Source organism: Gymnoscopelus braueri (assembly GCF_963280865.1).
Source record: "Gymnoscopelus braueri genome assembly, chromosome: 7".
In the NCBI taxonomy this organism is placed as follows: domain Eukaryota; kingdom Metazoa; phylum Chordata; class Actinopteri; order Myctophiformes; family Myctophidae; genus Gymnoscopelus; species Gymnoscopelus braueri.
The window spans coordinates 23,166,980-23,189,579 of NC_137608.1; the positions used below are offsets into that span (position 1 = coordinate 23,166,980).

At 42.9% G+C, this 22,600-nt stretch overlaps 1 protein-coding gene across 4 annotated transcripts in view; it reads left to right on the forward strand.

Moving 5' to 3' along the window:
• The window catches only part of dmxl1 (Dmx like 1), a 74,836-nt gene that overhangs the window by 23,642 nt on the left and 28,594 nt on the right, over positions 1-22,600 (forward strand). For all 4 annotated transcript variants that reach the window (XM_080434432.1, XM_080434431.1, XM_080434434.1 and 1 more), the window contains 15 exons: positions 29-148; positions 567-779; positions 1,002-2,278; positions 2,968-3,226; positions 3,916-4,049; positions 5,418-5,604; positions 8,582-8,692; positions 10,331-10,500; positions 13,476-13,573; positions 13,745-13,910; positions 15,113-15,241; positions 15,565-15,703; positions 17,770-18,566; positions 19,755-19,853; positions 20,609-20,776. In XM_080434432.1, coding sequence (XP_080290558.1) covers positions 29-148; positions 567-779; positions 1,002-2,278; positions 2,968-3,226; positions 3,916-4,049; positions 5,418-5,604; positions 8,582-8,692; positions 10,331-10,500; positions 13,476-13,573; positions 13,745-13,910; positions 15,113-15,241; positions 15,565-15,703; positions 17,770-18,566; positions 19,755-19,853; positions 20,609-20,776 — 4,067 coding nt within the window. The remainder of the gene's footprint in view (positions 1-28; positions 149-566; positions 780-1,001; positions 2,279-2,967; positions 3,227-3,915; positions 4,050-5,417; positions 5,605-8,581; positions 8,693-10,330; positions 10,501-13,475; positions 13,574-13,744; positions 13,911-15,112; positions 15,242-15,564; positions 15,704-17,769; positions 18,567-19,754; positions 19,854-20,608; positions 20,777-22,600) is intronic.

Consider the following 22,600-nt stretch of genomic DNA (forward strand, 5'->3'; position numbering starts at 1 on the left):
CACTGCGTCTCTGTGCTTTCCCTTGCAGGATCCAACCAGACAGGCTTCTCAGCCAGCTTCTTCCTGGTGGTGGTAGAGTTCACCCAGACAGGTCGCTCTCTCCTCCACATGTGGCACCTCCACCTGGCTGCCCAGCCTGTCATCATGGGTGGGTATTTTTTTTATTTTGTATTTTTTAGATTATTTTGTGGCTTTTTATGCCTTTTTTATTTAGATAGGGAAAGTAGGCTGACAGGAAATAAGGAGAGAAATGGGTGGGGTGACACGCAGCAAAGGTCGTCGGGAACGGGAGTCGAACCCGCGACGCGCTTTCAGGCTGGCATTTCAGACCGTCACGCTACGGCCCAGGCCATGGGTGGGTACTTTTAACCAAAGACTTTCAGCAGCAACAGAGTACAAGTTATACCCTATGATGGAAAGTATAGACATCATTTTGAGAACACTTCTCAGGTCGTGAGTAGGGGGGAAAAAATATCACAAATCAAATTATTATTATTAAATAACATGCATTTTACAGAACTTAACCACATTTATCTTACAATTGTTTTTGTTTTATGACCTCGCAGAAGAACCCACAGGCCTGTGTGAGAAGGATACTGCCACAGCACCTCCCAAGAACTATTCCCAGACGTTCAGTTCCTCATTGCCTCAAAAGAACAGACCCTGTACCTCCAACTTACAGAGCGCATGTCGCCTCAGCCTCACAACACACAGGGTGTACAGCCAAGAGATGGCTCTGCCTGCAGGGGTGGAGATCATCAGTGTTACACCATCGGCAGGTGGGTAAAATGAGGAAAGAGACACACACACACGCACACCAGTATGAAGATATATACAGTGCAATGCAATGGAAGAAATATGTAGACCGGTAGAGTTTTACTACAGTGTACCATTTCAGGTATCTCTCTATGTGTATGGAATTTGAATTGGGGTAAACTGTAGGATTACCTGCAGTACTTAGAGTATTTCGTTAACCATTAGTATTCAACTCTTCCTCTCAGGTCACCCGAGCGCATCTTCTTTACAACCGGCTGGCCGGGCTCCCTACCTTCTCGCCACTTCCTGTTCGGACGGCAAGGTGCGCTTCTGGAAGTGCAGCGTGGCAGGTGGAGAACTCTCGCATACAGACCAAGTGATTTATCAGTGGGAGGAATGGCCTGTTCTTGTGGAGGAGGGACTGGCCAATAGCAGTGCTGTAACCGTGCCAGGGCGTCCCATAGAGGTCAGTTGCTGTCACAGCAGCCGGATGGCTGTGGCCTACAGACAGACGCCGAACGGACCTCTGTACTCCACCCCCCAGCTGTACTCCACCCCGCAGCTGAACTCCACCCTACCGTTGGCCCTGACCCCTGAACTGGCTTCCACCCCTCATTTGAACCCCAACCTCCACTTGACCCCTACTTTAAATGTGCTCCGCGGCCTAAACCTGAACCCGAACCGCAGTTCCAGCCCCGACCCAGCGAGAACCCAACGAGAATCCCTGGTCCACATCGCTGTCTTCCAGTGCGAGTCCACGGGAGGTTCTCAGTGGGTTCTAGAGCAGACTGTTGTCTTGGACGCAACAAGCGACGTGAGCGGTAGCACGGCTACAACTCCCGGTTTACCAAACACCACCCTGGACTTCTCTACACCGAATGACTGTCTGGGCTCAACTGGTAAGAACCTGGTTCATTTGGACTGGGTTTCCCAAGAGGACGGCTCACACATCCTGACAATCGGCATCAGGACAAAACTCTACATGTATGGCCCACTCTCTGGTAAGCCTCCAGAACTGGGCGTGGCATCGGACAGCGCCAGGGATCAGAGCTCGTCCCGCCTGGTCCTGCTTCGAACGGTCGACCTGGTGTCCTCCATTGAAGGCTCCCCGCCCATCCCGGTATCCCTCTCCTGGGTACGGGACGGCATCCTGGTTGTGGGCATGGACTGCGAGATGCACGTCTACTCCCAGTGGCAGCCCCCGGCAACACCCAGGCCCAACTCCGCCATGACCCAGGACACCGATATGAGCAGCAGTGTCTCCTCCATCCTCTCTGCAGTGAGACAGAGTCAGGAGGAGGGGCTGAGCCCCGGAGCCACCATGGCAACGCTGGCCCCTCCAAAAAAGGCCATTTCGAGGTCAATGACGAGCCTGGCCCAGAAGCTGAGTGGGAAGAGAACCGTTTATGACCTGCCGGTAGAGATGGAGGATTCTGGGCTGTTTGAGGCAGCCCACCAACTATTCCCCACCCTGCCCCAGTACCACCCTGTACAGCTACTGGAACTCATGGACCTGGGGAAGGTAACTTAATGGAATTGTGTGTCTTCTTTTTTGGCTTTCTCCATTCAATTTGATGTTCTTTCTTTAACTGCCTGAGTAATAGTGTAATAGTGTTACGCTACTGCCAGCGAAAACGAGCGATTTTATCAACCTTTGAAAAATCATGGAATATTTTCTGTGAATGCTATCCGCACGGTGATCCCCTCATTACACACACATGGGGTCTCGTAGAATGGGGGATGGGGAAATATCCGATAGCGGTAATCCGTTCCAAGTTGAAAATAGCATGTTTTGCCAAAAATGTGTAAAAAAAAAGTACACAGGAGCCGAGATAGAGCATTTTTAAGCAATAAGTTAACCAGGAGTGAATGGAGCAGCACATCTTTGGATGGCGTTATCTCTGGTTCTGTGTGGGAAAAAAAAAACTGGGCCATAGCAGAATTTGATTAATTAATTTGTCCATGGCAGACAATGAGTTAAAGCAGCTTTAGTGAAACTGAGAATACAGATAGTTTCATGCTAATGTAATATAATTCAGTTCTGAATGTTCTGAACCCTTTTTGGAGCTCTGGCGATCTGAGAAAGGGAGCGATTAATTAGCAAAATGAAGTTTGATTTTCGCTTTGGAAAAACAAGCAGAACAATGAGTTTGAAATGTAAGCTGCCTACAGTATGCGATATGCATAGATCTTTGTTTGTTTTGTCATCAGGTCCATCGGGCCAAAGCCATCCTCTCCCACCTGGTGAAATGCATCGCTGGAGAGGTTGTGGCCCTCAAAGACAACGCCACCAACCCGGAAAAGCGACTGCGGTCTCGAACCATCAGCGCTGGAGGCAGCACGGCCAGGGACAGCAAGATGTTCAGCAAGGGAGAGGGCTCCTCCCCAGACTACACAGAGATTGACTCCATCCCTCCCCTACCTCTGTACGCCCTACTGGCAGCCGATGAGGACACCTCATCCAAGACTGGTTGGTATATAGTTGTATTGTTTTATAAAACAATACGACCCGTTTTTTTTATATACTGACTTTAATTGCCTGTCTATGACGTAATGGCAGTTAGTCTCACATTGTCAGAAAACCAGAGATCTTCACCTGCCAATCGTCACTTCAAAATGCAAGGTAGTTGCCAGAATAGCCGCTAACAAGCCTACACATACTGCGATAGAAAGCAATCATGTCACCACCCCATTATGAAGGGCCTACCTAAATACTTTGGATTGGTTCTGCAATGTTTGTGTTTTTCTTTTACTAAACGTTTACGTCCAGTTTTAACAATGAAAGCTGGGAGATCGTCCTCAGTCTCTTGTTGAGCGAAACATTTAGAGACTGACTTATGAGTATATTTGGGTAGTCTATATGAATCACTTGGAGCTGGGAAACAATGGTAGAGGAATTTAACTTTTAAATGTTTACATTTTTGTTTTGGAATAAAAACTATTATAAAGAGTTTTAATAATCTCAGTGTTTTATATCAAATAATCTCCTAGTAAAATACCAGCACACAGCAGGCAGTCCTGCACTCTAGTGTTCTAATTCAATTTGCTGTCTCACTGTCATTCTCTTCAGTTCTCTTCTGAAATGTCTTTTCCAATCATTCTGCCCTCCTTCTGAAATGGATGACTTTTCCAATCATTCTGCCCTGTGTCTCCTTGTAGAAAAAGTGAGCAGCGTGAGTGCGGATAGCGGACACGGATCCTGTCAGACCGATGCCTATGATGAGCTGTTCCAAACGCCCAACATGGGGGATCTGGACCCCCTGGATTACGACCAAGAAGAAGCAGGAAATAAGGTCTGTGTCTGGAAAACCCTCTTTCCACAGCCCTCATGTCCTCCAAGTCATGAAAAATGTAACGTCACTGTCGGGTAGAAACCTGTCCAAAACCGTTAAGAACCTGTGTCACCAGCTCTTGTTAATATTTTTCATTGGTTAAATGTTTTATAAACCCACAGACAGACTTAACCACTTTCACCCTTGCGATCCCTAGGCAAACATTTTCAAATATTTGCCGAAATAAGTGAAAATAACAGATCTACTGTACAAGCTCACAATGAAGATCTACAAGCTCGCAACAATCTTATGTTGTGACATTGTTGCGATGCGCCGTGTTCTGAGATTGTAGATCGGGTATTTTTGCTACTTCTGCGCAACACTGTCATACGACAAAGTATAAAATAAGGCACTATCTTTTGAAAAAACTAAAAGATAAAATATGGAGATGCAAGGTTTCTGCTCAACAGTGACAACATGAGATTTAGCAGCACAGGAGGAGACTCTTTCTCTCAACGAGAGTCATTACACTATCGAGGCACACAATGGTCGCTCTGCCCGGTCAACTGTCAAATAACTCTGAGTAATACATGTACAATTCCCCACGGCCACTGACTCTGACATTCTAGCGCGGCAGCCGCATCGTAACATCACCGGTGTTTCTTTCTTGGTATCACAGTGTAAGGTGCGGTGCAGTTGTTGTACTGATTACGCTGTTGACACTGTAGTGATATCAGGGTTTTGTGTGATGTCATAATGTCACTTTGATTGCGTGTTCTTTGCTCATGTTTTTTGCCCAAGCTTGATTGGGGTGGGACACTGTGTACCGACATTCTGAATGTGTGTTTGTTTTGTTCTGCAGTGCAGGCTGAAGTATTGGGGTATATATTGTGTGAATATCCAATGTGTACGAATTTAATTGTGCTTTTTGGTTGGGATACTGTGATGACATTATAACTTTGTTGTGCTGCAGACTATTATACAGTGTATACTACTGTATACTGTTGCGTCATTATTGCTGGTGCTTTTTATGATGTTATTCCCGTATCTGCTGCATCTTACAGTACTTTTTCTTACTCTGCTGGATATGTTTTGTTGAAATAAGTATTAAATAGCTCTATATTCTGACAGTCCTCATTAATATAGAGTGTTTGTTCAGTAACAGGATTCTCCATGTCTCTCAAGGTCTTTAGTAAACAGATATTTTTTTCTTCAGGTCAGGATAACCACTTATCCGATCAGGAGAGAGAACTCACACAGTATATACAGATTAAACAAGTGAAATTGGAAGTGGTGACGCAAAGAAATAAGCAGACAAAATTGGAACTTTACTTATTATGTTAATGTCCTCCATTGTGTCTGTCTCTCAACATTGTGCCGGCCATGCAGGTGATTGACCTGTCCCAGTATAGCCCCACATTCTTCGGTCCTGATCACGCTCAGGTGCTGTCCAGCCACCTGCTGCACACCAGTCTGCCAGGCTTGACCTCCATGGAGCAGATGTCTCTGATGGCACTGGCCGACACCATCGCCACCACCAGCACTGACATCAGGGACAGCCAGGGCAAGAGCAAAGGTACTGTAAGCCACTGGTTCCCAAAGTGGGCTCTGGGTGGTGGTGGGGGGGGGGTGGGGCTTCAAAGGGGTCCCCAGCAAAATGAGGATCAGGAACTCGACAATAGCTGATCTATAAGCTACAAATGTGAAAATAGCCGATCTATAATCTCACAACGCGCCACAACGTGTTGTGAACTTGTCGATCGTCTATTTTCAAATGTTGACAGATCTTCGCTTATGGGGGTCCCTGGCACAAAATCCTTTCAGATGGTGGTTTGTGGCCAAATGCATATCAATTTGGGGGTCCTTGAAATGAAAATATTCGAGAACCACTGCTGTAAGGCAATTTTTTTTCTGTAATGCTGCTTGGGAGTCACATGGGAAAGGTTTTACCCATGGTAGGGGTCCATCGATATCCGATACCACTTTTTCATGACGAGTACTTTATTATTGAGTACTCGTCATTTCCGAGTATTTTACATAATATTGGTTGCTCTACAGAAGAAGGAAGTGCTGTCGTTCTTATAGCGCAAATGACAGGTGATATACAAAACAAAATTCAGCAAGTCTTGCTTGATATATAGTCTACAATGCACTGGTCTATTTGACTGCCTATGCTCAAAGAATAAATATTTTTGCCCTACTTTTCTCTTTTCCATGGTTGTCTACACCACTTAAGGACTATATATCAAGCAAAACTTCCAGGATGTCGTTTTGCTTTGCTTTTTTCTTCAGTAGTATTTAAAATGCTCTTTGCAACAATTTTGAACGTTTTACCTTAAATGTATACTAAGTAGGATACCCTCCATTAGCATAACGTAACCTAAACCTAAAATGATCCTACTCATTCATTATTCGTTGTATAGGAATATACTTGGCCAATAAACAGATTTTGATGATGATTACTGGCCCATCAGTGTTTGTGTCTGCAGACGCCCTTCAAGTTATGGGAACGATGCCGCTTGGAAACTTAATCACCCCTCTAAGTTATGGGATCAATGTTGCAAACACAGCTCTTTGCAAGTTGTCTTTGTAGGCAACACGCAGTCAAATGCAAAAAAAAGAAAAGAAAGAATAAGTAGCATGCAAAGTAATTTGGCCTGGTATCAATTAGGGGTGTCACGATACGCCTATTCCACGATTCGATTCGACTTTCGATATTAAGGTCACGATTCGATTCGATTTTCGATACGATATATATTTTTAAAACGTCCTTTTTTCAGCTTTGAGGGCTATATGATTATTAATTTAGGCTATTGTCTTGATTTGTAAAGAAAAACACATGTTTCTCAATAAGTCTCTTTTATTTGAATAATGAGAATGAGAATAACAAAAAGGGTTTTATGCCCTTACAACAACAACATTCTTGTGAAGCTCTATAACTAAATAAAATCTAAATAAATAATACAAAATTGAAAAAAGGATCCAAAGACAACTGTTATTTGGCTACATGTTCTTAAAGTATGTTCACATTGTTTGAACAGGTAAGAGCTTTAACAAACAAGAAATGTGAATAATAAGCTACGCCATACTTTTTCAAATTCTTCTTCAAGAAGATGAGCATGTTCACATTTTCTGGAGTGAGGGCATTCCTTTGAGCTGTCACAATGTCTCCTGCTGTTGAGAACACTCTCTCACTTGCAACACTTGTTGCTTGAACAGCAAGATAATGTTTGGAGAGCTTTGCTAAATGTGGGTAAGACTGCTCATTATCTTAAGTTCTCATACAAGGCAGGCAACACTTTTGTGCTCATATGCGATTTCCGTTTCGTAACGTGGTTCTAGGACACTGATCAAATGATTGAACCCAGCGTTCTCCACCACTGAAAGGGGTCGCATGTCTAATGCTATTAACATCCCAACTGCGCTCGTTATTTGTTGAGCGCGGGTCGAAAGATGTGGGAGTTTGGCTCTATAAGAGCCTGGAATCGTTGGCTGTGTCATCCTTTCACCGGCCAGATCAATGTCTTTGTGATGCCTGCGAATATGCGTCCCCATATTTGACGTGTTGCCTGAGCTGGGATACGGTACACGTGTGGAGCATAATCGACAAACGGTAGCCGTTTTGTTAACAACGCGTCGGGTGCCCTCATAATTCACTGGGAAGCCAAAATATTGCCAGACTTTTGACTTAAAGGAAGCGGGAGGGTTTTCCAATTCTTCCGTTTGTGTATCATCATTATCATCGCTGGCTTCAGCAGTGGCCATGGTGAAATGTAACGTTACTAACGTAGCAGTACAGACGCAACGCTACAGCGGTCTCTGTCTCTCCTCCACACTCCTCTCCTCTGCTGCGGTGTGCACTGTGTGTGGGTTTGTCGTGTCGTCTTTTTTTTTCTCCCCCGTCGTAAGAACGCATGCGCGATGCACGGAAAAACACAACAGCAGCTCCAGCATGGTTTCACCCGGACGTGCAATCGGATGTGCGCATGCGCGGGAGTATTTTTTTTTTTAACCCTTGAATCGCGATACGGCTTTTGATTTCGATACACTGTATCGTACGTCATTTTCGGTTCGATTTCGATACGTATCGCGTATCGTGACACCCCTAGTATCAATCCAATACTAATATCGGCATCAGTGCAACGTCTGTTATACAGTTGAGAATAGAAATTACAGTACATTAAAATGTAAGAAAACATTTTTCAAAAGGCTAATTGTGTGCTATAATTCATTTCTTCTATACTGGTAATATCAGTTTGACTTAACAGTGGGGGTGTAGTGTAGAAAATAATTGATGTTTGTCTACGTAACCAAGTGTGCATCACTGCAACGACTAATGAGTGTCATAAGAAAAATCCCAATTTGATATATCAAAGAAAAGTTAGTCAAATAAATGTCCTCAGAGTTTGTGAAGCATTTCGTTTAAGCTTTGAATTCAAGTGCTCTCATCTCACGCCATCTGGTTACTGTATGTTGTGTCGACGTAATAGCTTCAGTATAACTGAGATCTGGAAAGGAAACTGACATAACGTTCTTCTTCATTGACTTTCCAGGTGGGGAGACACTGGACGACTGTGGTCTGAAATTCCTGCTGGCTGTCAGACTGCACACTTTCCTCTCCACCTCTATGCCCCCCGCACACCGAGCACAGCTGCTACGCCAAGGTACAGTGGGACACTGACTATCTAAATGTTTTCTCCGTGTACCATGCACAGTAGAGATGCGCGGATCGCGGTTTTAGCCGCGGTTGCCGCAGTTAACCGCAGTTTGGGTGGATTTGGGTCAATCAAATATAATTATTAATTAATATCGGATAAACCGCGGGTGAAATATTGCGGTAAATAAATGAATGACATCTAATATATCTATCCATAAAATAGCTAAATCTCTGCGTGCTTGTGTCTGTGTGAGTGTGTAGAGCAGCCTCTGTGCGATGCGATCACAAAATGCATTGATTTAGCCTATGGAATGTCGGTGCGTCTTTTTTCTTTTTTTTTAACCGGTGCTGCTGTGCTGAACTGAAGAGCAGTGCGCTCTGTATGTTGGATGCCGCACAGTTGGATGCCGCACCGACATTCCATAGGCTAAATCAATGCATTCTGTGATCGCATCGCACAACTAATACTAAAACTAACGGGGAATACCAGAAAATTATAATATTTTTGACATACGGGAAAAACGGTTGATGAATGGTTTATCCAATTAAAATTGGATAAAATAATTATTGCGGTTGGATAACGGATGGATAATTAATTTGTACCGCGGATTCGGATGACCATGAGAGGCCATCCGCGCATCTCTAATGCACAGGCACTCGATGCCGCGCTACAAGCTTGTAGATTTTTTTTTTAATCGTGAAAATGTGTGCAAATATTTGAATATATATATTTATTTTTAAAGTGAACATTTGTAACTAAAATCTTTGCTTCTAGGGGGTCCCTGGAACAAAATGTTTTGAGATGGGGGTCCGCAGCCAAATACATATAATTTTGGGGGTCCTTGACATGAAAAAGTTTGAGAACCACTGATTATAGCAACATACGTTTTTAAAAGAAAAAACTGTTAGGATTTAGAAGACATTTGTAGAATCCCCAGACGCAAAGATTTGAGTTACAAATGTTAGCTTTAAAAATACATTTATTCAAAGATTTGCACAAATGTTCACGATTTTTCAAAAATAGCAGATCTACAGGCCATGAGCTTGTATATCTGCTATTTTTGAATAGCCAAAAATAAACCTAAAAATGCCACAGATTCTTTCCCGGTCTCAATGGGTTAATTGAACAAGTTGCACAGTATGACTTTCATTTATACACGTTTTTATGGCTGCCCCTTGCTGTGTCCCTGCTATATTTTGCATGGAGGTAACAGTGTCTGACCTTATTACCTTTTTGTGCAAATCCCATTGATTTCATCATTAGCTTGCTGATGGTTGTCTAATGAACAACCTTCACACAATTGGAGACAATGCACTATCTTTATAAATGAAAGCCTGATCAGTGGCCAAACAGTGAAAGGATGTGCATAACTTAACTGCTCAGGTTTCCAGGTCCTCTGCTGATATTTTCTTACTGGCCAGAGAGAAAAGATGGTCTACAACGTGTCAAAGCATGTGTCATTTTAGATTTTTGCGTTGGCTATTCAAAAATAGCAGATATACAAGCTCATAGCCGGTCACTTCGTGCCGTGCTGCGAGCTTGTACATCTGCTATTTTTAAAAAATGTTGAAAGTGTGAGAATTACTGATTTGGAATATATTGGAATCATGGCCTCTTCTCTAACCTCCCCCCCCTGTTCTGCAGGCCTGTCGACGTGTCACTATGCCTGGGCATTCCACTCTGAGGCTGAGGAGGAGCTGTTGAACATGCTGCCTGCCCTGCACAAGGGAGAGCCCACCTGGCCTGAGCTACGCTCCATGGGCGTGGGCTGGTGGCTGCGTAGCACCAACAAGCTACGCAGGTGCATTGAGAAGGTACGTGAGCAAAGTGGGCTTCATATGTATATACGTGCATGTATAAATAGCAGCACATCAAACCTTCATGGAAATACAATATGTGTCGGCTTAATATCCCTTTTCTGTATGTGGCAATTTGGCAAAAATAGCTGATCTACAAGCTCGCAACGTGACACGTTGTGAGATTGCAGATCAGCTATTTTATGGCGAAGAGATCTGTAGAAGGAAAAAGGATGGAGCTAAGTGCAAACCTCCGGGGGACCACGGTCAACAAAGAATTTTGGGTTTTAAGTGGTTATTTATTTATTTCTCAGTCTCTGTAGCAGATAGACACATGGAATAAAAAGCATTTTAGAGCTTACACCTTTGGTTATTAATGAAAAATACGATCATTTGCCCTAATGTTCATAAAATATTCATCTCCTATATTAAATTTGGCTAATGGGAGGGCAGGCGGACCACGGCCACGTCACTCTGACTTAACCATAAACAAACCACGGCCACATCACTTTGACAACATAACCATAAACAAACCACGTTAACGTCACTATGACTAGATATAACCATGGTAAAAACACGGCCACGTAACTATGACTCATTGTGACATCATTATGCAAACCCGATGACTCATTGTGACATCATCATGATGACGGGGGTAAACACAGCTGAACTATATAAAAGCCATATTTCGGCCGGCGGACCACGTCGTCCCGCTCATGTCACTATGACTTAACCATATAATGACTTCCCAATACAGGTACGCCCAAATATGTTAGACTTTAACTTAAGCACGTTTTTTGGCTGCCACTTGCTGTGTCTTTGGCATATTTTGTATGCAGGTAACGGCGTCTGACCTCAATATACCTTTTTCTGCAAATCCCATTGATTTCGTCATTAGCTTGCTGATGGTTGTCTAATGGACAACCTTCACACAATTCGAGACCTTCACACAATTGGAGGCAATGAACTATCTTTATAAATAAAAGCCTGATCAGTGGGTTAAACAATGAAAGGATGTGCATCACGGACCAAGTCGTCACGCTCATGTCACTATGACTTAACCATATAAGGAGTTCCCAATACAGGTACGCCCAAATATGGAGTGTGTTGTCTAACCTCAATGTGTTGTCATGGCATCATGCACAAACAAATCAGTCAGCTCCATATATGGGCAGAAAAGGGGGGCATTCCCATACTGACCGGTATAACAGGTACTCTGACAAAGCACCCGACACTATGACTCAGTCATATTTGTCGTATCTGTGGTGCGACGTAGGTGTCACGGCCTGAACCTCTAGTATGTGTATATATTGGGGCCAATATATATTGGGGCAAATTTTAAAGCCAAAGTCTAGGCTTTAAAATATTTTTTTTTCATTCTTTTATTTCCTGTTTACATCTGCTACAGAGGCAGAGAAATATGTTTTTTTGTGAACTTTGACAATTCTGTAACGTTTTTCAGAAAACTCTTAGGATTTAGAAGGCGTTTTTAGAATCGGCCTCAGGTCTAAGCACAATACAATCTTCTTACTAGTCTATGTGAGTGATGCGTTTCTGTTGGTTCAGCGTCAACAATGCAGAAGTCTGCAGCTCTTGTAGAGGGAAAACATGCGTCTGTGTGCCGTGGTCCTGGCTTCTCTCCAAGACAAAGAACAACCAACAATTAAATGTTGGCTTACTGACTCGACTGTCATTTCAAGTCCAACAGACAATCATCCCGTTTGTTTATTAGAGGTGTTGCTGATGGATCGGCGCTGACAACAAACCACACCCCACTGCCACATAAGGATTGTCCAATTTGTTTTTGAAAGCTTGTGGTATCCTATCTTATGACGTCTTTTATACAAAACGTTGCTCAAGTTGAGACCAGCTTACAGCGACTTACTAATTTTAGTTATTTATTAACCAAAGCAAGAGGTCCACTGAGCTGCACAACAGCACCCAGATAAAATAATTTTTAGCAGTTTAGTAGTTTAGTGTCTGGGGAAGTTAAGTAAAGCACTCCCCAAATATTTACAATTCACAGTTTGTTCAGTTTGTACCTTACATTTATTGGCTTTATATGTGCCCTAGGCTAAGGGAAGGTTCTCATAGTATCTTTTGGCGGTTTTATTGAGAGAGGTGTCGCTGGCAGACACCATACTGCATTAATTATCATCTACAACAGCGTAATCTGTCTGCACTTAATCGACCGTTGACTTGCTCATCGTCCGTACATGATTGATCAGATTGATTGTGCTTGAAACTACCAAAGGAGGAAAGTGGTATTTTTTTCGCTGATGCTGCAGTAAAATACAGTGCCACGTTGCAAGATCCTGAGTGTTAATTTAACTCTTGAGGGTGTAGAAATGTACCTGTAAGGATCCCTTTTTACCCTCTCAACAGTTAAATTAACACTCAGGATTTTGCAGTGCTTATTGTTCCTGTCTGGTGAAAACCTTGTATGTCCAAAACTGTTACTTTTCAGGAAATTGATTTTTTTTTTACCTGTTCCAATGGATCCAAATTAGTTATTATTTAGTCACAAGCTGTTAATACTTTCAATTGGTTAAATATGTTAACCCACAGACAGACATTAACTTTAAACCTGGCGTCCCTACTTTGGACATGTTTGGACATACGCAGACATTTCTCACATTTGTAAAAAAATAGCGAAAATACGCTCACAACGGGTGGCAATGCGATGCGTTCTGAGCTTGTAGATTGGCTATTTTTGATACTTTGGCGTGACACTGCCATGCGACAAAGTATAAACTAGGGCATTAATTTGTGAAAAAACAAGAAGAAATATGGAGATACAAGTTTTCTGCCCGACAGCAATGATAATTGAGTATGTGCTGCTCCCCAAAATGACCCACAAAGCAACAATTCACACTGTAGATAAAGCTGCTGTGGACTGCAGGGACGTGTACTGAAATTCTAAGCACTTTCTTTTTGTTTTGTTGTTGATGTATTTTTTTGTTTCTTTTTTTTTCTCCACTCTGTTTTGTCAGGTTGCCAAGGCTTCTTTTCAGAGGAACAATGATCCTCTGGACGCAGCTATTTTTTACCTCGCCATGAAGAAGAAAGCAGTGGTCTGGGGACTTTACAGGTAGGCACTATTCTGACAGGCTTTTAAATATGGAATACACACACACATACACACACACCAGCACTCTCTCCCTGCGAAAGCCAAGATCAATACTGTCAGATTATAAAGAGATTAATGACAGCAATGTTGTTGTTGTTGTTTTGGAATCTTATTCTCTTATTCCCCCTCCAGGTCTCAAAAGAATGTCAAGATGACAGCCTTCTTCAGCAACAACTTCAGTGAGGAGCGGTGGAGGAGAGCGGCGTTGAAGAATGCCTTCGCTCTTCTGGGGAAACAGCGATTCCAGCACTCTGCAGCCTTCTTCCTTCTGGCTGGCTCCCTCAAGGATGCTGTCGAGGTAAATGAGGACCAGAAGGGATGCAAAACAAAAATAAGAGAGACGCTTGTCCCTTGGAAAAGCGGGTTTACGAATTTGAGATTTCTATCTATTTTTATTTTTTTCAAGAGAAGCAAAGTCAAGATAAAAGTCCCTTGTTTTTGCCTTGGTCTGATGAATCATGAATCATACCCACATTATTGGTGTCTTTGTTTAGGAATTTCCTCAGCCTATAGGGTGATGTTGTATGATCAAAATGGTTGCATATTGTAAGCAGTCCCCAACAGAGACACAGTGGTGATGGATGTCATACTGCAACACCAGCACTTTTTATCAGCACATACAGTATTTTCCCTTTTTATTTATTAAAACAGCCTGACATGTTCCAGCGGTGGTGTCTTTGTCAAAAGCTTTTAACAATATGCACTGAAGAATTATTGATGTTGGACTGTTGACTCTTGGGTGTTGCCGTGTTCTACATACAATATCTCCCCCAAGCAGTAACCTACTGGTGGCGAAGCCCTTTGCAGAAGGGACAAGCAGCGTTGTCCCTTCATGTTATGAAGGAATGTACTTCCCTAACTTTTTTTGCTCTATACTGCATGTTCCTGCTACTAAATATAGATTTGTGCCCTAGTATGCGTTCTTACACATGCTTTCCCAGTGTAGGCAAACCATGAAAAGATAATGTACACAGTTCAACTTTAGTTTTTTTTAACCTTGTATTCATTAAGTTAAGCCTGGTTGTGAAAGACCTGGGAGGGGGGGGGGGTAATCACATTATTTCCTCTGCAGGAGAAATGACTACGTTCGCTGAGAATGATATGCAAATGAGTGTCATCATGGCAAAGGGCAACGGTTGACTTTGTTTGGTCTCTCTAGCGGAGGTAGTCTAATTTAAATGCAGCACACACCTTGAGAGCCTGAAATGAGTTGCACCCCTCATCTACCTCCCTGCTGTGTGTACGGAGATGTACTCTCGCATGTTTGATTTCCTGCTCTCCCTCATTAGGGATGAAAGGGAAAATCCTAACCTCAATTCATCTCAGAAAATAATTATGAGGTGTGTATCTGTGACAGAAGTTGGACGTGACCTCATTTCATTTTGAGATTTGTTAGGAAATGGGTATATTTTCTCAAGGCTTGTTCCGTCCCATTCTGCCCTCACCCAAACCCTGAAATGTGACGAGTATGACAGACGATGATGATGACTTCTCTCCCAGGTGTGTTTAGAGAAGATGCAGGACCTCCAGCTGGCACTGGTGATCGCTAGGCTGTATGAGTCTGAGTTTGAGACATCTTCCACCTACAAAAAGATCCTACAACGACACGTCCTCGGCCTGGACAAACAGGTGTGTGTGTGTGTGTGTGTGTGTGTGTGTGTGTGTGTGTGTGCGTAATAAATCTATGTTACCCACGTTTTATACAATGAAGAATCTTAGTATGACACTAAATTGTGCAAATTATGTTTGTAAAATCTGGATGGTAAAGGAAATGTTTCAATAAAATATGAATATGGGTTAGGTTATAACAGTTTTATAGTCAAACAAGTCAAGTTGATGGAAATATACCTAATTCACTTGAAATTTGCTTGACGTTTGTATGGAAAATGAACTCAGGAGTTACCTGAAGGTGCCCTTTTCTCTCCAGCCTGATTGTATGTTCTCCTGCTCAGATTGCAGTTCATCCAGACCCGTTCCTGCGCAGCATGGCCCACTGGGTCCTGGAGGATTACAGCAGAGCTCTGGACACTCTGCTGAAACAGCCTGCTAAGAGCACCACCTCTGGGTCCACTGGGGGCACATCTGACCCCGGTACATTTATAGTGCTAAACGATGTCTGTCTGGGATTTCGCTAGTACACACAGTCAAATCCTCAGTGCCAACCTACCTCTGAGAGTGTAGAAATGTAACCAAATGGACCCTTCCGTGTGCACTTGGTTACATTTGTACACGTTTGTAGTTACAAATAATACAAATTAATATTAGAATAATAAATGAATACTGAGGATTTGATTTAGTATTTCCTGGATGTCTATAGTCCAGAGACATGCTGCTGAGAAGAAGTACAGACAATAGCAGACCCTCAGTGCTCCTCTCTTGCACTGATAGGTCTTTGGTATTAGAAGCAGGCTGTTTTATAACAAGATTAAGCAAATATGTGTGACTGACAAATACAAGTAGACCTATCAGATTTACTGGTAGTAACATGGTCGATAGACCACTGTTACTTCACAGCTGGGACTTAGTACTGTATGTCTGCTGTCACAGCTCCCAGGTACAACCTTGTCTTCTGTGATATAAGTAATTGGTGTATTTTATTTAAGGATGCGTGCAAGTGAACACAAGTGTAGATCACATGAGAAAGTCAGATCAGATGCGACTGGTATTTGTAAAGCTTTCATTAAGAATGGAAGAAGCGCTGAACTTCGTATGAACCTCACCATGACTTGAGAGATAAACCTCTCCCTGATGAGCACCCTCCTCCTTGTGGAGATGATTTCTCTGTCTGGGAGGTTGCCCTTAGTTGAACTCACAACAATTTACCATCTGTTTCATCAAATCTGTGTTGGAGTTGATGGAACAGATTCTTGTACATTTTGTATGGAAATGTATCTCGTAGAATGAGGGTTGATATAATGACCCTCCCCAGAGAGACAGACACGCATGCACGCACGCATGCAGAGAGAGAGACATACACCTAAAGAACCCAGAAATGTATATACCGTGGTGGTGGTGATGATGATGATAATACATGTATAGGGCAAAACAAAACGAATCAAAAAGTGCTTTGCCTAAAATTGAATAATTAATCGAATCAAATAAAACCATAATAAACATCTTCATTTTAATTACTTTCGATAAAAGTACGTTTTTAAAGGGTTGGTTCAGATTTTTTGAGTATTTTCTGTAGGAAATTCTTACCATTTAATGTAGTGGTTGCAAAGGTATTAATTTAGAGTTATGGTCCGGTTCTGATGAATATGAAGTAGTTCCGGTAGATTTGGTGGGGGCTGCTCATTAAAAATTAATTAATTTAAAAAACTAGCGTCATTTGTATTGTTGACCTATTTCTACCATATAGTGCAGGTTTCGTTCAATTTCGACCCCTCTGTCACATGGTACCATTTTTTGTGTCATATATTTTGTGCGTGAGTAGGCTGCCGCGGCGTAGTGATTCTGGACACAAACATTAGTACCATGTGACAGAGGGGTCGAAATTGAACGAAACCTGCACTATATGGTAGAAATAGGTCAACAATACAAATGATACTAGTATTTTTAATGAGCGGCCCCCACCAAATCTACTAATCTACCGGAACTACTTCATATTCATCAGAACCGGACCATAACTCTGACCACGGGACTCGGGCAATCAATTAATACCTTCGCAACCACTACATTAATGGCAAGTATTTCCTACAGAAAATACTCAAAAAATCTGAACTAACCCTTAAGAGATTTTTTTTTTTTAAGGAAAAAATCCCAAGAAAAAACGCGATGGGAAAAGAAAGGAAAACGGAAGAACATCTAAAATTATGGAAAGACCTTTTGATATAAAAGAATCAATATTTGGGAATCACATTCTGTTAACCATCTCTTCTCTGTTAGCTGTCAAAAAACGTTCTCCCAAGTTGTAGTTCTAGTCCCCCAATAAGAGATCGTCAGGCATTTGGCCTAGATAAGAGCGCTCTGCACTTCAAAATGTCTAGAATATAATTACTGATTCATTGCGCGTCCCTTCTCCGCATCTGATTCAATAACAATAACAAAACATGGCAGGGACTAACTGTGATCAAAGCAGTGGGGGGACTGTTTTGCACAAACGCTTCAGTTTAAATAGCCCAGTCTCCTCTCGCTTGTGTGTATTTCTCTGGCAGGTCCCTCAGCCATGTCCCCGTGCAGCCCTGAGGTGTTCAACTTCTACACCTACCTCCGCACTCACCCATTGCTCCTCCGCCGGCATTTGGGCTCATCAGACAAGGCCAAAGTCGGCCTGACCGCAGAGGGCCGCAGAGCAGACTCAATCACCCTGGTGGAGAGAAGGCTGTTTTTCACTGCAGCGTATGCCCACCTCCAGGCTGGCTGCCCTATGCTGGCCCTGGAAGTTCTCTCCAAGATGCCCAAAGTCCACAAGCATTCCAAACTGGTTGTCAGCCGGGGGGACACCGGCATGACCCCAGAGCTCAGTGACGGAAGCCAGAAAGGCCGGGCATCCGACCTTGATTGGTCGCAGCCGGTTCTGAACGGGTATGAGTCGGCCGGGGACAGCCTGTCCAACAGCCAATCAGACTCGATGTTGAGTTTCGACTGGACTCAGCCGATGGCTGTCCTGGACGAGCCCCTGGAGCTGAAGTGGGACAGTGACAAAGAGGACGAGGAGGACGAGGAGGAGGAGGAGGAGGAGGAGGAGGAGGAGAATAAAAGCAGCAAGAAAGGTGTGACGGGGGACAGTGTGTTTCATCATGACACTCAGGACACCTTGTCCCCACTGTCTGAGACCGCCACAGAGGACATCGACGACTTCATAATGCCGTCGGAGGACATCCTGGCCGCCCAGCTGAAGTTCAGCGCGTGCCTGAAGATCCTGACCAATGAGCTGAGGACCCTGTCAACAGGCTACGAGCTGGATGGTGGAAAGTTGCGCTACCAGCTCTGCCAGTGGCTGGAGAGAGAGGTGAGAGAATACTTAAATACTTTTTACATGTTCTGTGGCAGCTCTCTTGGTGGCCGAGTGGTATTTAAAATTTAAAGCTGCATTGGGTTATATTTCAAACAGAAAAAAGGCCTCAAAGTATGATGCCCTGTAGGTTTAATTCAGATTTGACGTGAGGGTCCTTTATGAAGCATGGTGTCAAAATTCGGCCCAATTTGAGCTCCCCACTAAGACTTGATTTGTTGAAACAACGGTTTGTTGATGTAATTCCAATTGTATGTCAGTCGGGGCTGCATATCACGCAATGTCGCTTTAACATAGTGCCTTGGTCCTTATGAGCTTTTGGTTTCTTTATAACCCAAAATAACACCTATATATCATTATGGTTTTTGCCATGTGTATCACTGGAGTGCTCCCTATCGCACTATACTGTATTATCGTCACTGAGGGGCAGAAACCTTGAATTTCCAAAACTGTCACTTTTCACGAAATGAAGAAAATAACGTGTTTTAATTGATCCAATGTAGTTATTATTTTGTCAAATGCGACTTTTCATTGTTTAAATGTTTATACAAATCCACAGACAGCAGTTAAGCAGTTTCAGTCCCTATGTTGGGCACGTCATTATACTGTAGGCATACAAATTGCAAAAATAGCAGATATATAGTACAGTACAAGCTCACAACACATCACAATGCATAGATCGACATTAGAAATGGCCCGCTGCCCTGGAAATACACAGTATTTAAATCCTCTGGGCCAGCAGAACGTACCTTCTACTTGCCTGCTGACACTCAAACCAGTAAAGATAATGCTTAAAAAATAAAACGATAACGTCGACGTTAATTATTCTAACGTACTAGTGAGTCCCATGTCTCAGCTGGATGAAAGGCTGATGACGGATACGTCTGCTCTGGTGCCTCCCTGCACCACCCCCTGCAACGTGTTGTGAGCTTGTACCTTTGCACGACACTGTCATGCGAGGGAGTATCAAATAGGGCATTCTTTGGGGGGGGGGGAGTATTGTGGGTCCAAGCAAGACAAATGGCTTGTTTGTCCATGAAACAATTGCAGTGTCTTGTGAAAATTAAGCGTTTAATAAACTTGTTGAAATGCATTACATTATGCATTCCACAGATGCTCTAGCCCATGGATGATAGATTCCCTGTAGCAACATTAATATAAAAACATTACATTTTGTTTCCCCAGGTGGTGGCTCTCCAGCGCTGCTGCAGCTATAAGCCCTGTCTGCCGGAGCTGTCCAACCACAGTATGGCTCCTGTCTCTGGGGCAGCAGAGGAGGAACCGGTGGGTGTTTGTTGCTGCCATGGCAGCAGATCTTTTTAGATTCATTAGAAAATCATGAAGTGTTTTTTCGGATGTTGTAATGACAATATTTATTAATATAATGTGGCCACTTATAAGAACCTTGCTTTAATAGAGTTGCCATTTGCATGACTCCCTTCTCCACTCTTTGATTGTGCCTCTGTTCCTATTTTCATGGCATAAACATTCCCGCAAAAACACAGCTTTGTTCTATATTTACAAATTGATACAATTTTAGTTTTCAATTTGAGCTTGATTTAGCTTTATTTGGTTAATTGAATTATTTTTTAACAACTCAGTTTGTTGACAGGCCTGGAGAATGGTTTTGTAAAACGGCTTTGTCACAGCTTTAGCAGAATATATTGTTGTGAGAGATTGTTTTAAACGGTAATTTAGTTTTGCATACCACTTTGGAACTTGAGCTGAAAAGCAGCTTGCTAGTTAACCACATGAACCCTAGTGTCGTTGCTCTGGGGGCGCACACATTTCTTCGCCAATTAACAAGCTTAGCTCACCAAGCTTTGCAATGCGACACCTTCTGATGTTGTACATCGGCTGTTTTTGCCAAATAGGTTTGGTATAGAGGGGGAAAAAAAGGAGCGGACTGCGTATAGCCCTGGGGGGACCCTGGTTAACTAACTCTATAGGGTTTAAGTGGTTCGAATTGGGACAGTAATGCTGATTCATGTGGCCGTAAAACCATTGGCTAATTGATTCTAATTGTTTTCTTTTAACAGCCTGGTAGCCCGCCTGGTGAGAGCCAGAGGAGCCGGAGACACTGGCTCCAGAGTAACCAGCCTCTGCTCAGGATGTTCCTCAGTTACTGCAGTCTGCATGGCTCTCATGGTGGAGGACTGGCCTCTGTGCGTATGGAGCTCATTCTGCTGCTGCAGGAATCCCACCAGGTATTTGAAACGGATGCACATCCACTGTCACCATTAAGAGGTCATAGGCAGCAGTTTTCAGTTCAGTAAGCTTCGTTGGCATGAATTACGCTTGGGCGCTATCGGGATATTACGGTATACAAGGGTATTTGAGAAATCCCGAAGGTATGATTTTCAATACAGTCATAAATATACAGACATTGAAAAATAATTGCCACATATAACTTTATGTTGAGATGACTTCTTCCAACTACAAAAGCAGTTTATTAGTCACCTGGTTTCATTCGACAGCCAGTCTGCCACCATCACACCACAGGGGTCCTCCAGCAAACTATGCTGAATCTATGGAAGAAGGCTACATATTATTCATTATTCTATGGGCCATACATTTGTAACCGCTTACACCCTACAGTATACAGTACACTATATACTTTGTCGACTGGAGCCCCCCAGGGGTCTATACTAGGCCCCTTATTTTTTCTTTCTATACCAAATCTCTTCACTAAAAATAGCTTTTTTTATTAGACACACTAGTATTGTAGGCTAGAGTGGGCTAGACAATGTCATACATGCTATAATGACTTCTATCATCACCAGCAGCAGCTCAGCTTTAAGTTTTTTTGTGTGTGTCTTTGTTTTACACAAAAACCATCATGTAAGGTGTCAGGAAGGAATGAAAATTGTTTATACGGAAAATAATATAGAATGTCAAAGAATGTGATACATAATATTTTAAGCAACCGTCTCTCGTCATAGCTGTTGCCTAGTTGATATGCAAACATACTGCATCTTGTGATCATATATTATTGCGCGGGGGGGGGGAGGTTACCATAGACTCTCAGTTGGCATCTCAGCAGTAGTTGACCGATTCTCTTTGTTGAAGGATCCAAAAGGTACATACAGTACTGTTCATGAATGAAAGATGAACCACAACCTTCTGAAAGCAACTGGGTTTTTGAAAAACAGGGGTTTTGTCATTCATTCTCTCATATCTGTGTGTGCGTGCGTGCACCTTAACCCATTGATACCTGGAACGCATCTGTGTCACTTAAGATGTCTTTGGCTATTCAAAAAAAGCAGATATACAAGCTCATAGCGCGGCACCAAGTGCCGCGCTATGAACTTGTAGATCTGCTATTTTTGAAAAATCTTGAAAAAAAAATGTTTACCGTAGTTTTTTTTTCAATTTTTTTTTTTTTTAAGAATCGCCTCAGGTCTTAAAGGGTTAATGCAACCAGATTCAACACTTTATTGCAAACTACTTCAGACCTACTTCCCGATCACATGGATTGATGGCACACCTTAGTGAGGTTCCTGAGGGAGGTCTTGCTAGAAGGTTGAGTCAAATTGTAATCTTAATGAATGTTAACTGCTCTCATAAGTTGTCATGGGAACAGTGCTGTGTGTTGCTGGCACAGTTGACGTTGAAAGTGATTCCTTTCTGCTCTACTGCTTTTGATTTCTGAATAAAAGCAGCAACTCATGTCCCCGCACACGTGCACACACACACACACACACACACACACACACACACACACACACACACACACACACACACACTCACACAACTTTTTGTCCCAGCACAAGTCCTGACTCCTGCTGTCATCCATATTCTTCTCATATTTCCTTATTGTCAAGCAAGGTACAGTTGTTCTCTTGGCCTATTGAATGTACTGTATAGGTTAGCTGGACCAGCAGTTCTCAAAGTGGGTGCCGGGGACCCAGCTAAATGTGTTAATACTGTATAACATCTAAATCAGTTTAAGCACTTTAACCCTAGTACATCGGCTATTTGAAAATAGCCGATCTACAAGTTCACAACACACGCGTTGTGAGCTTGAAGAT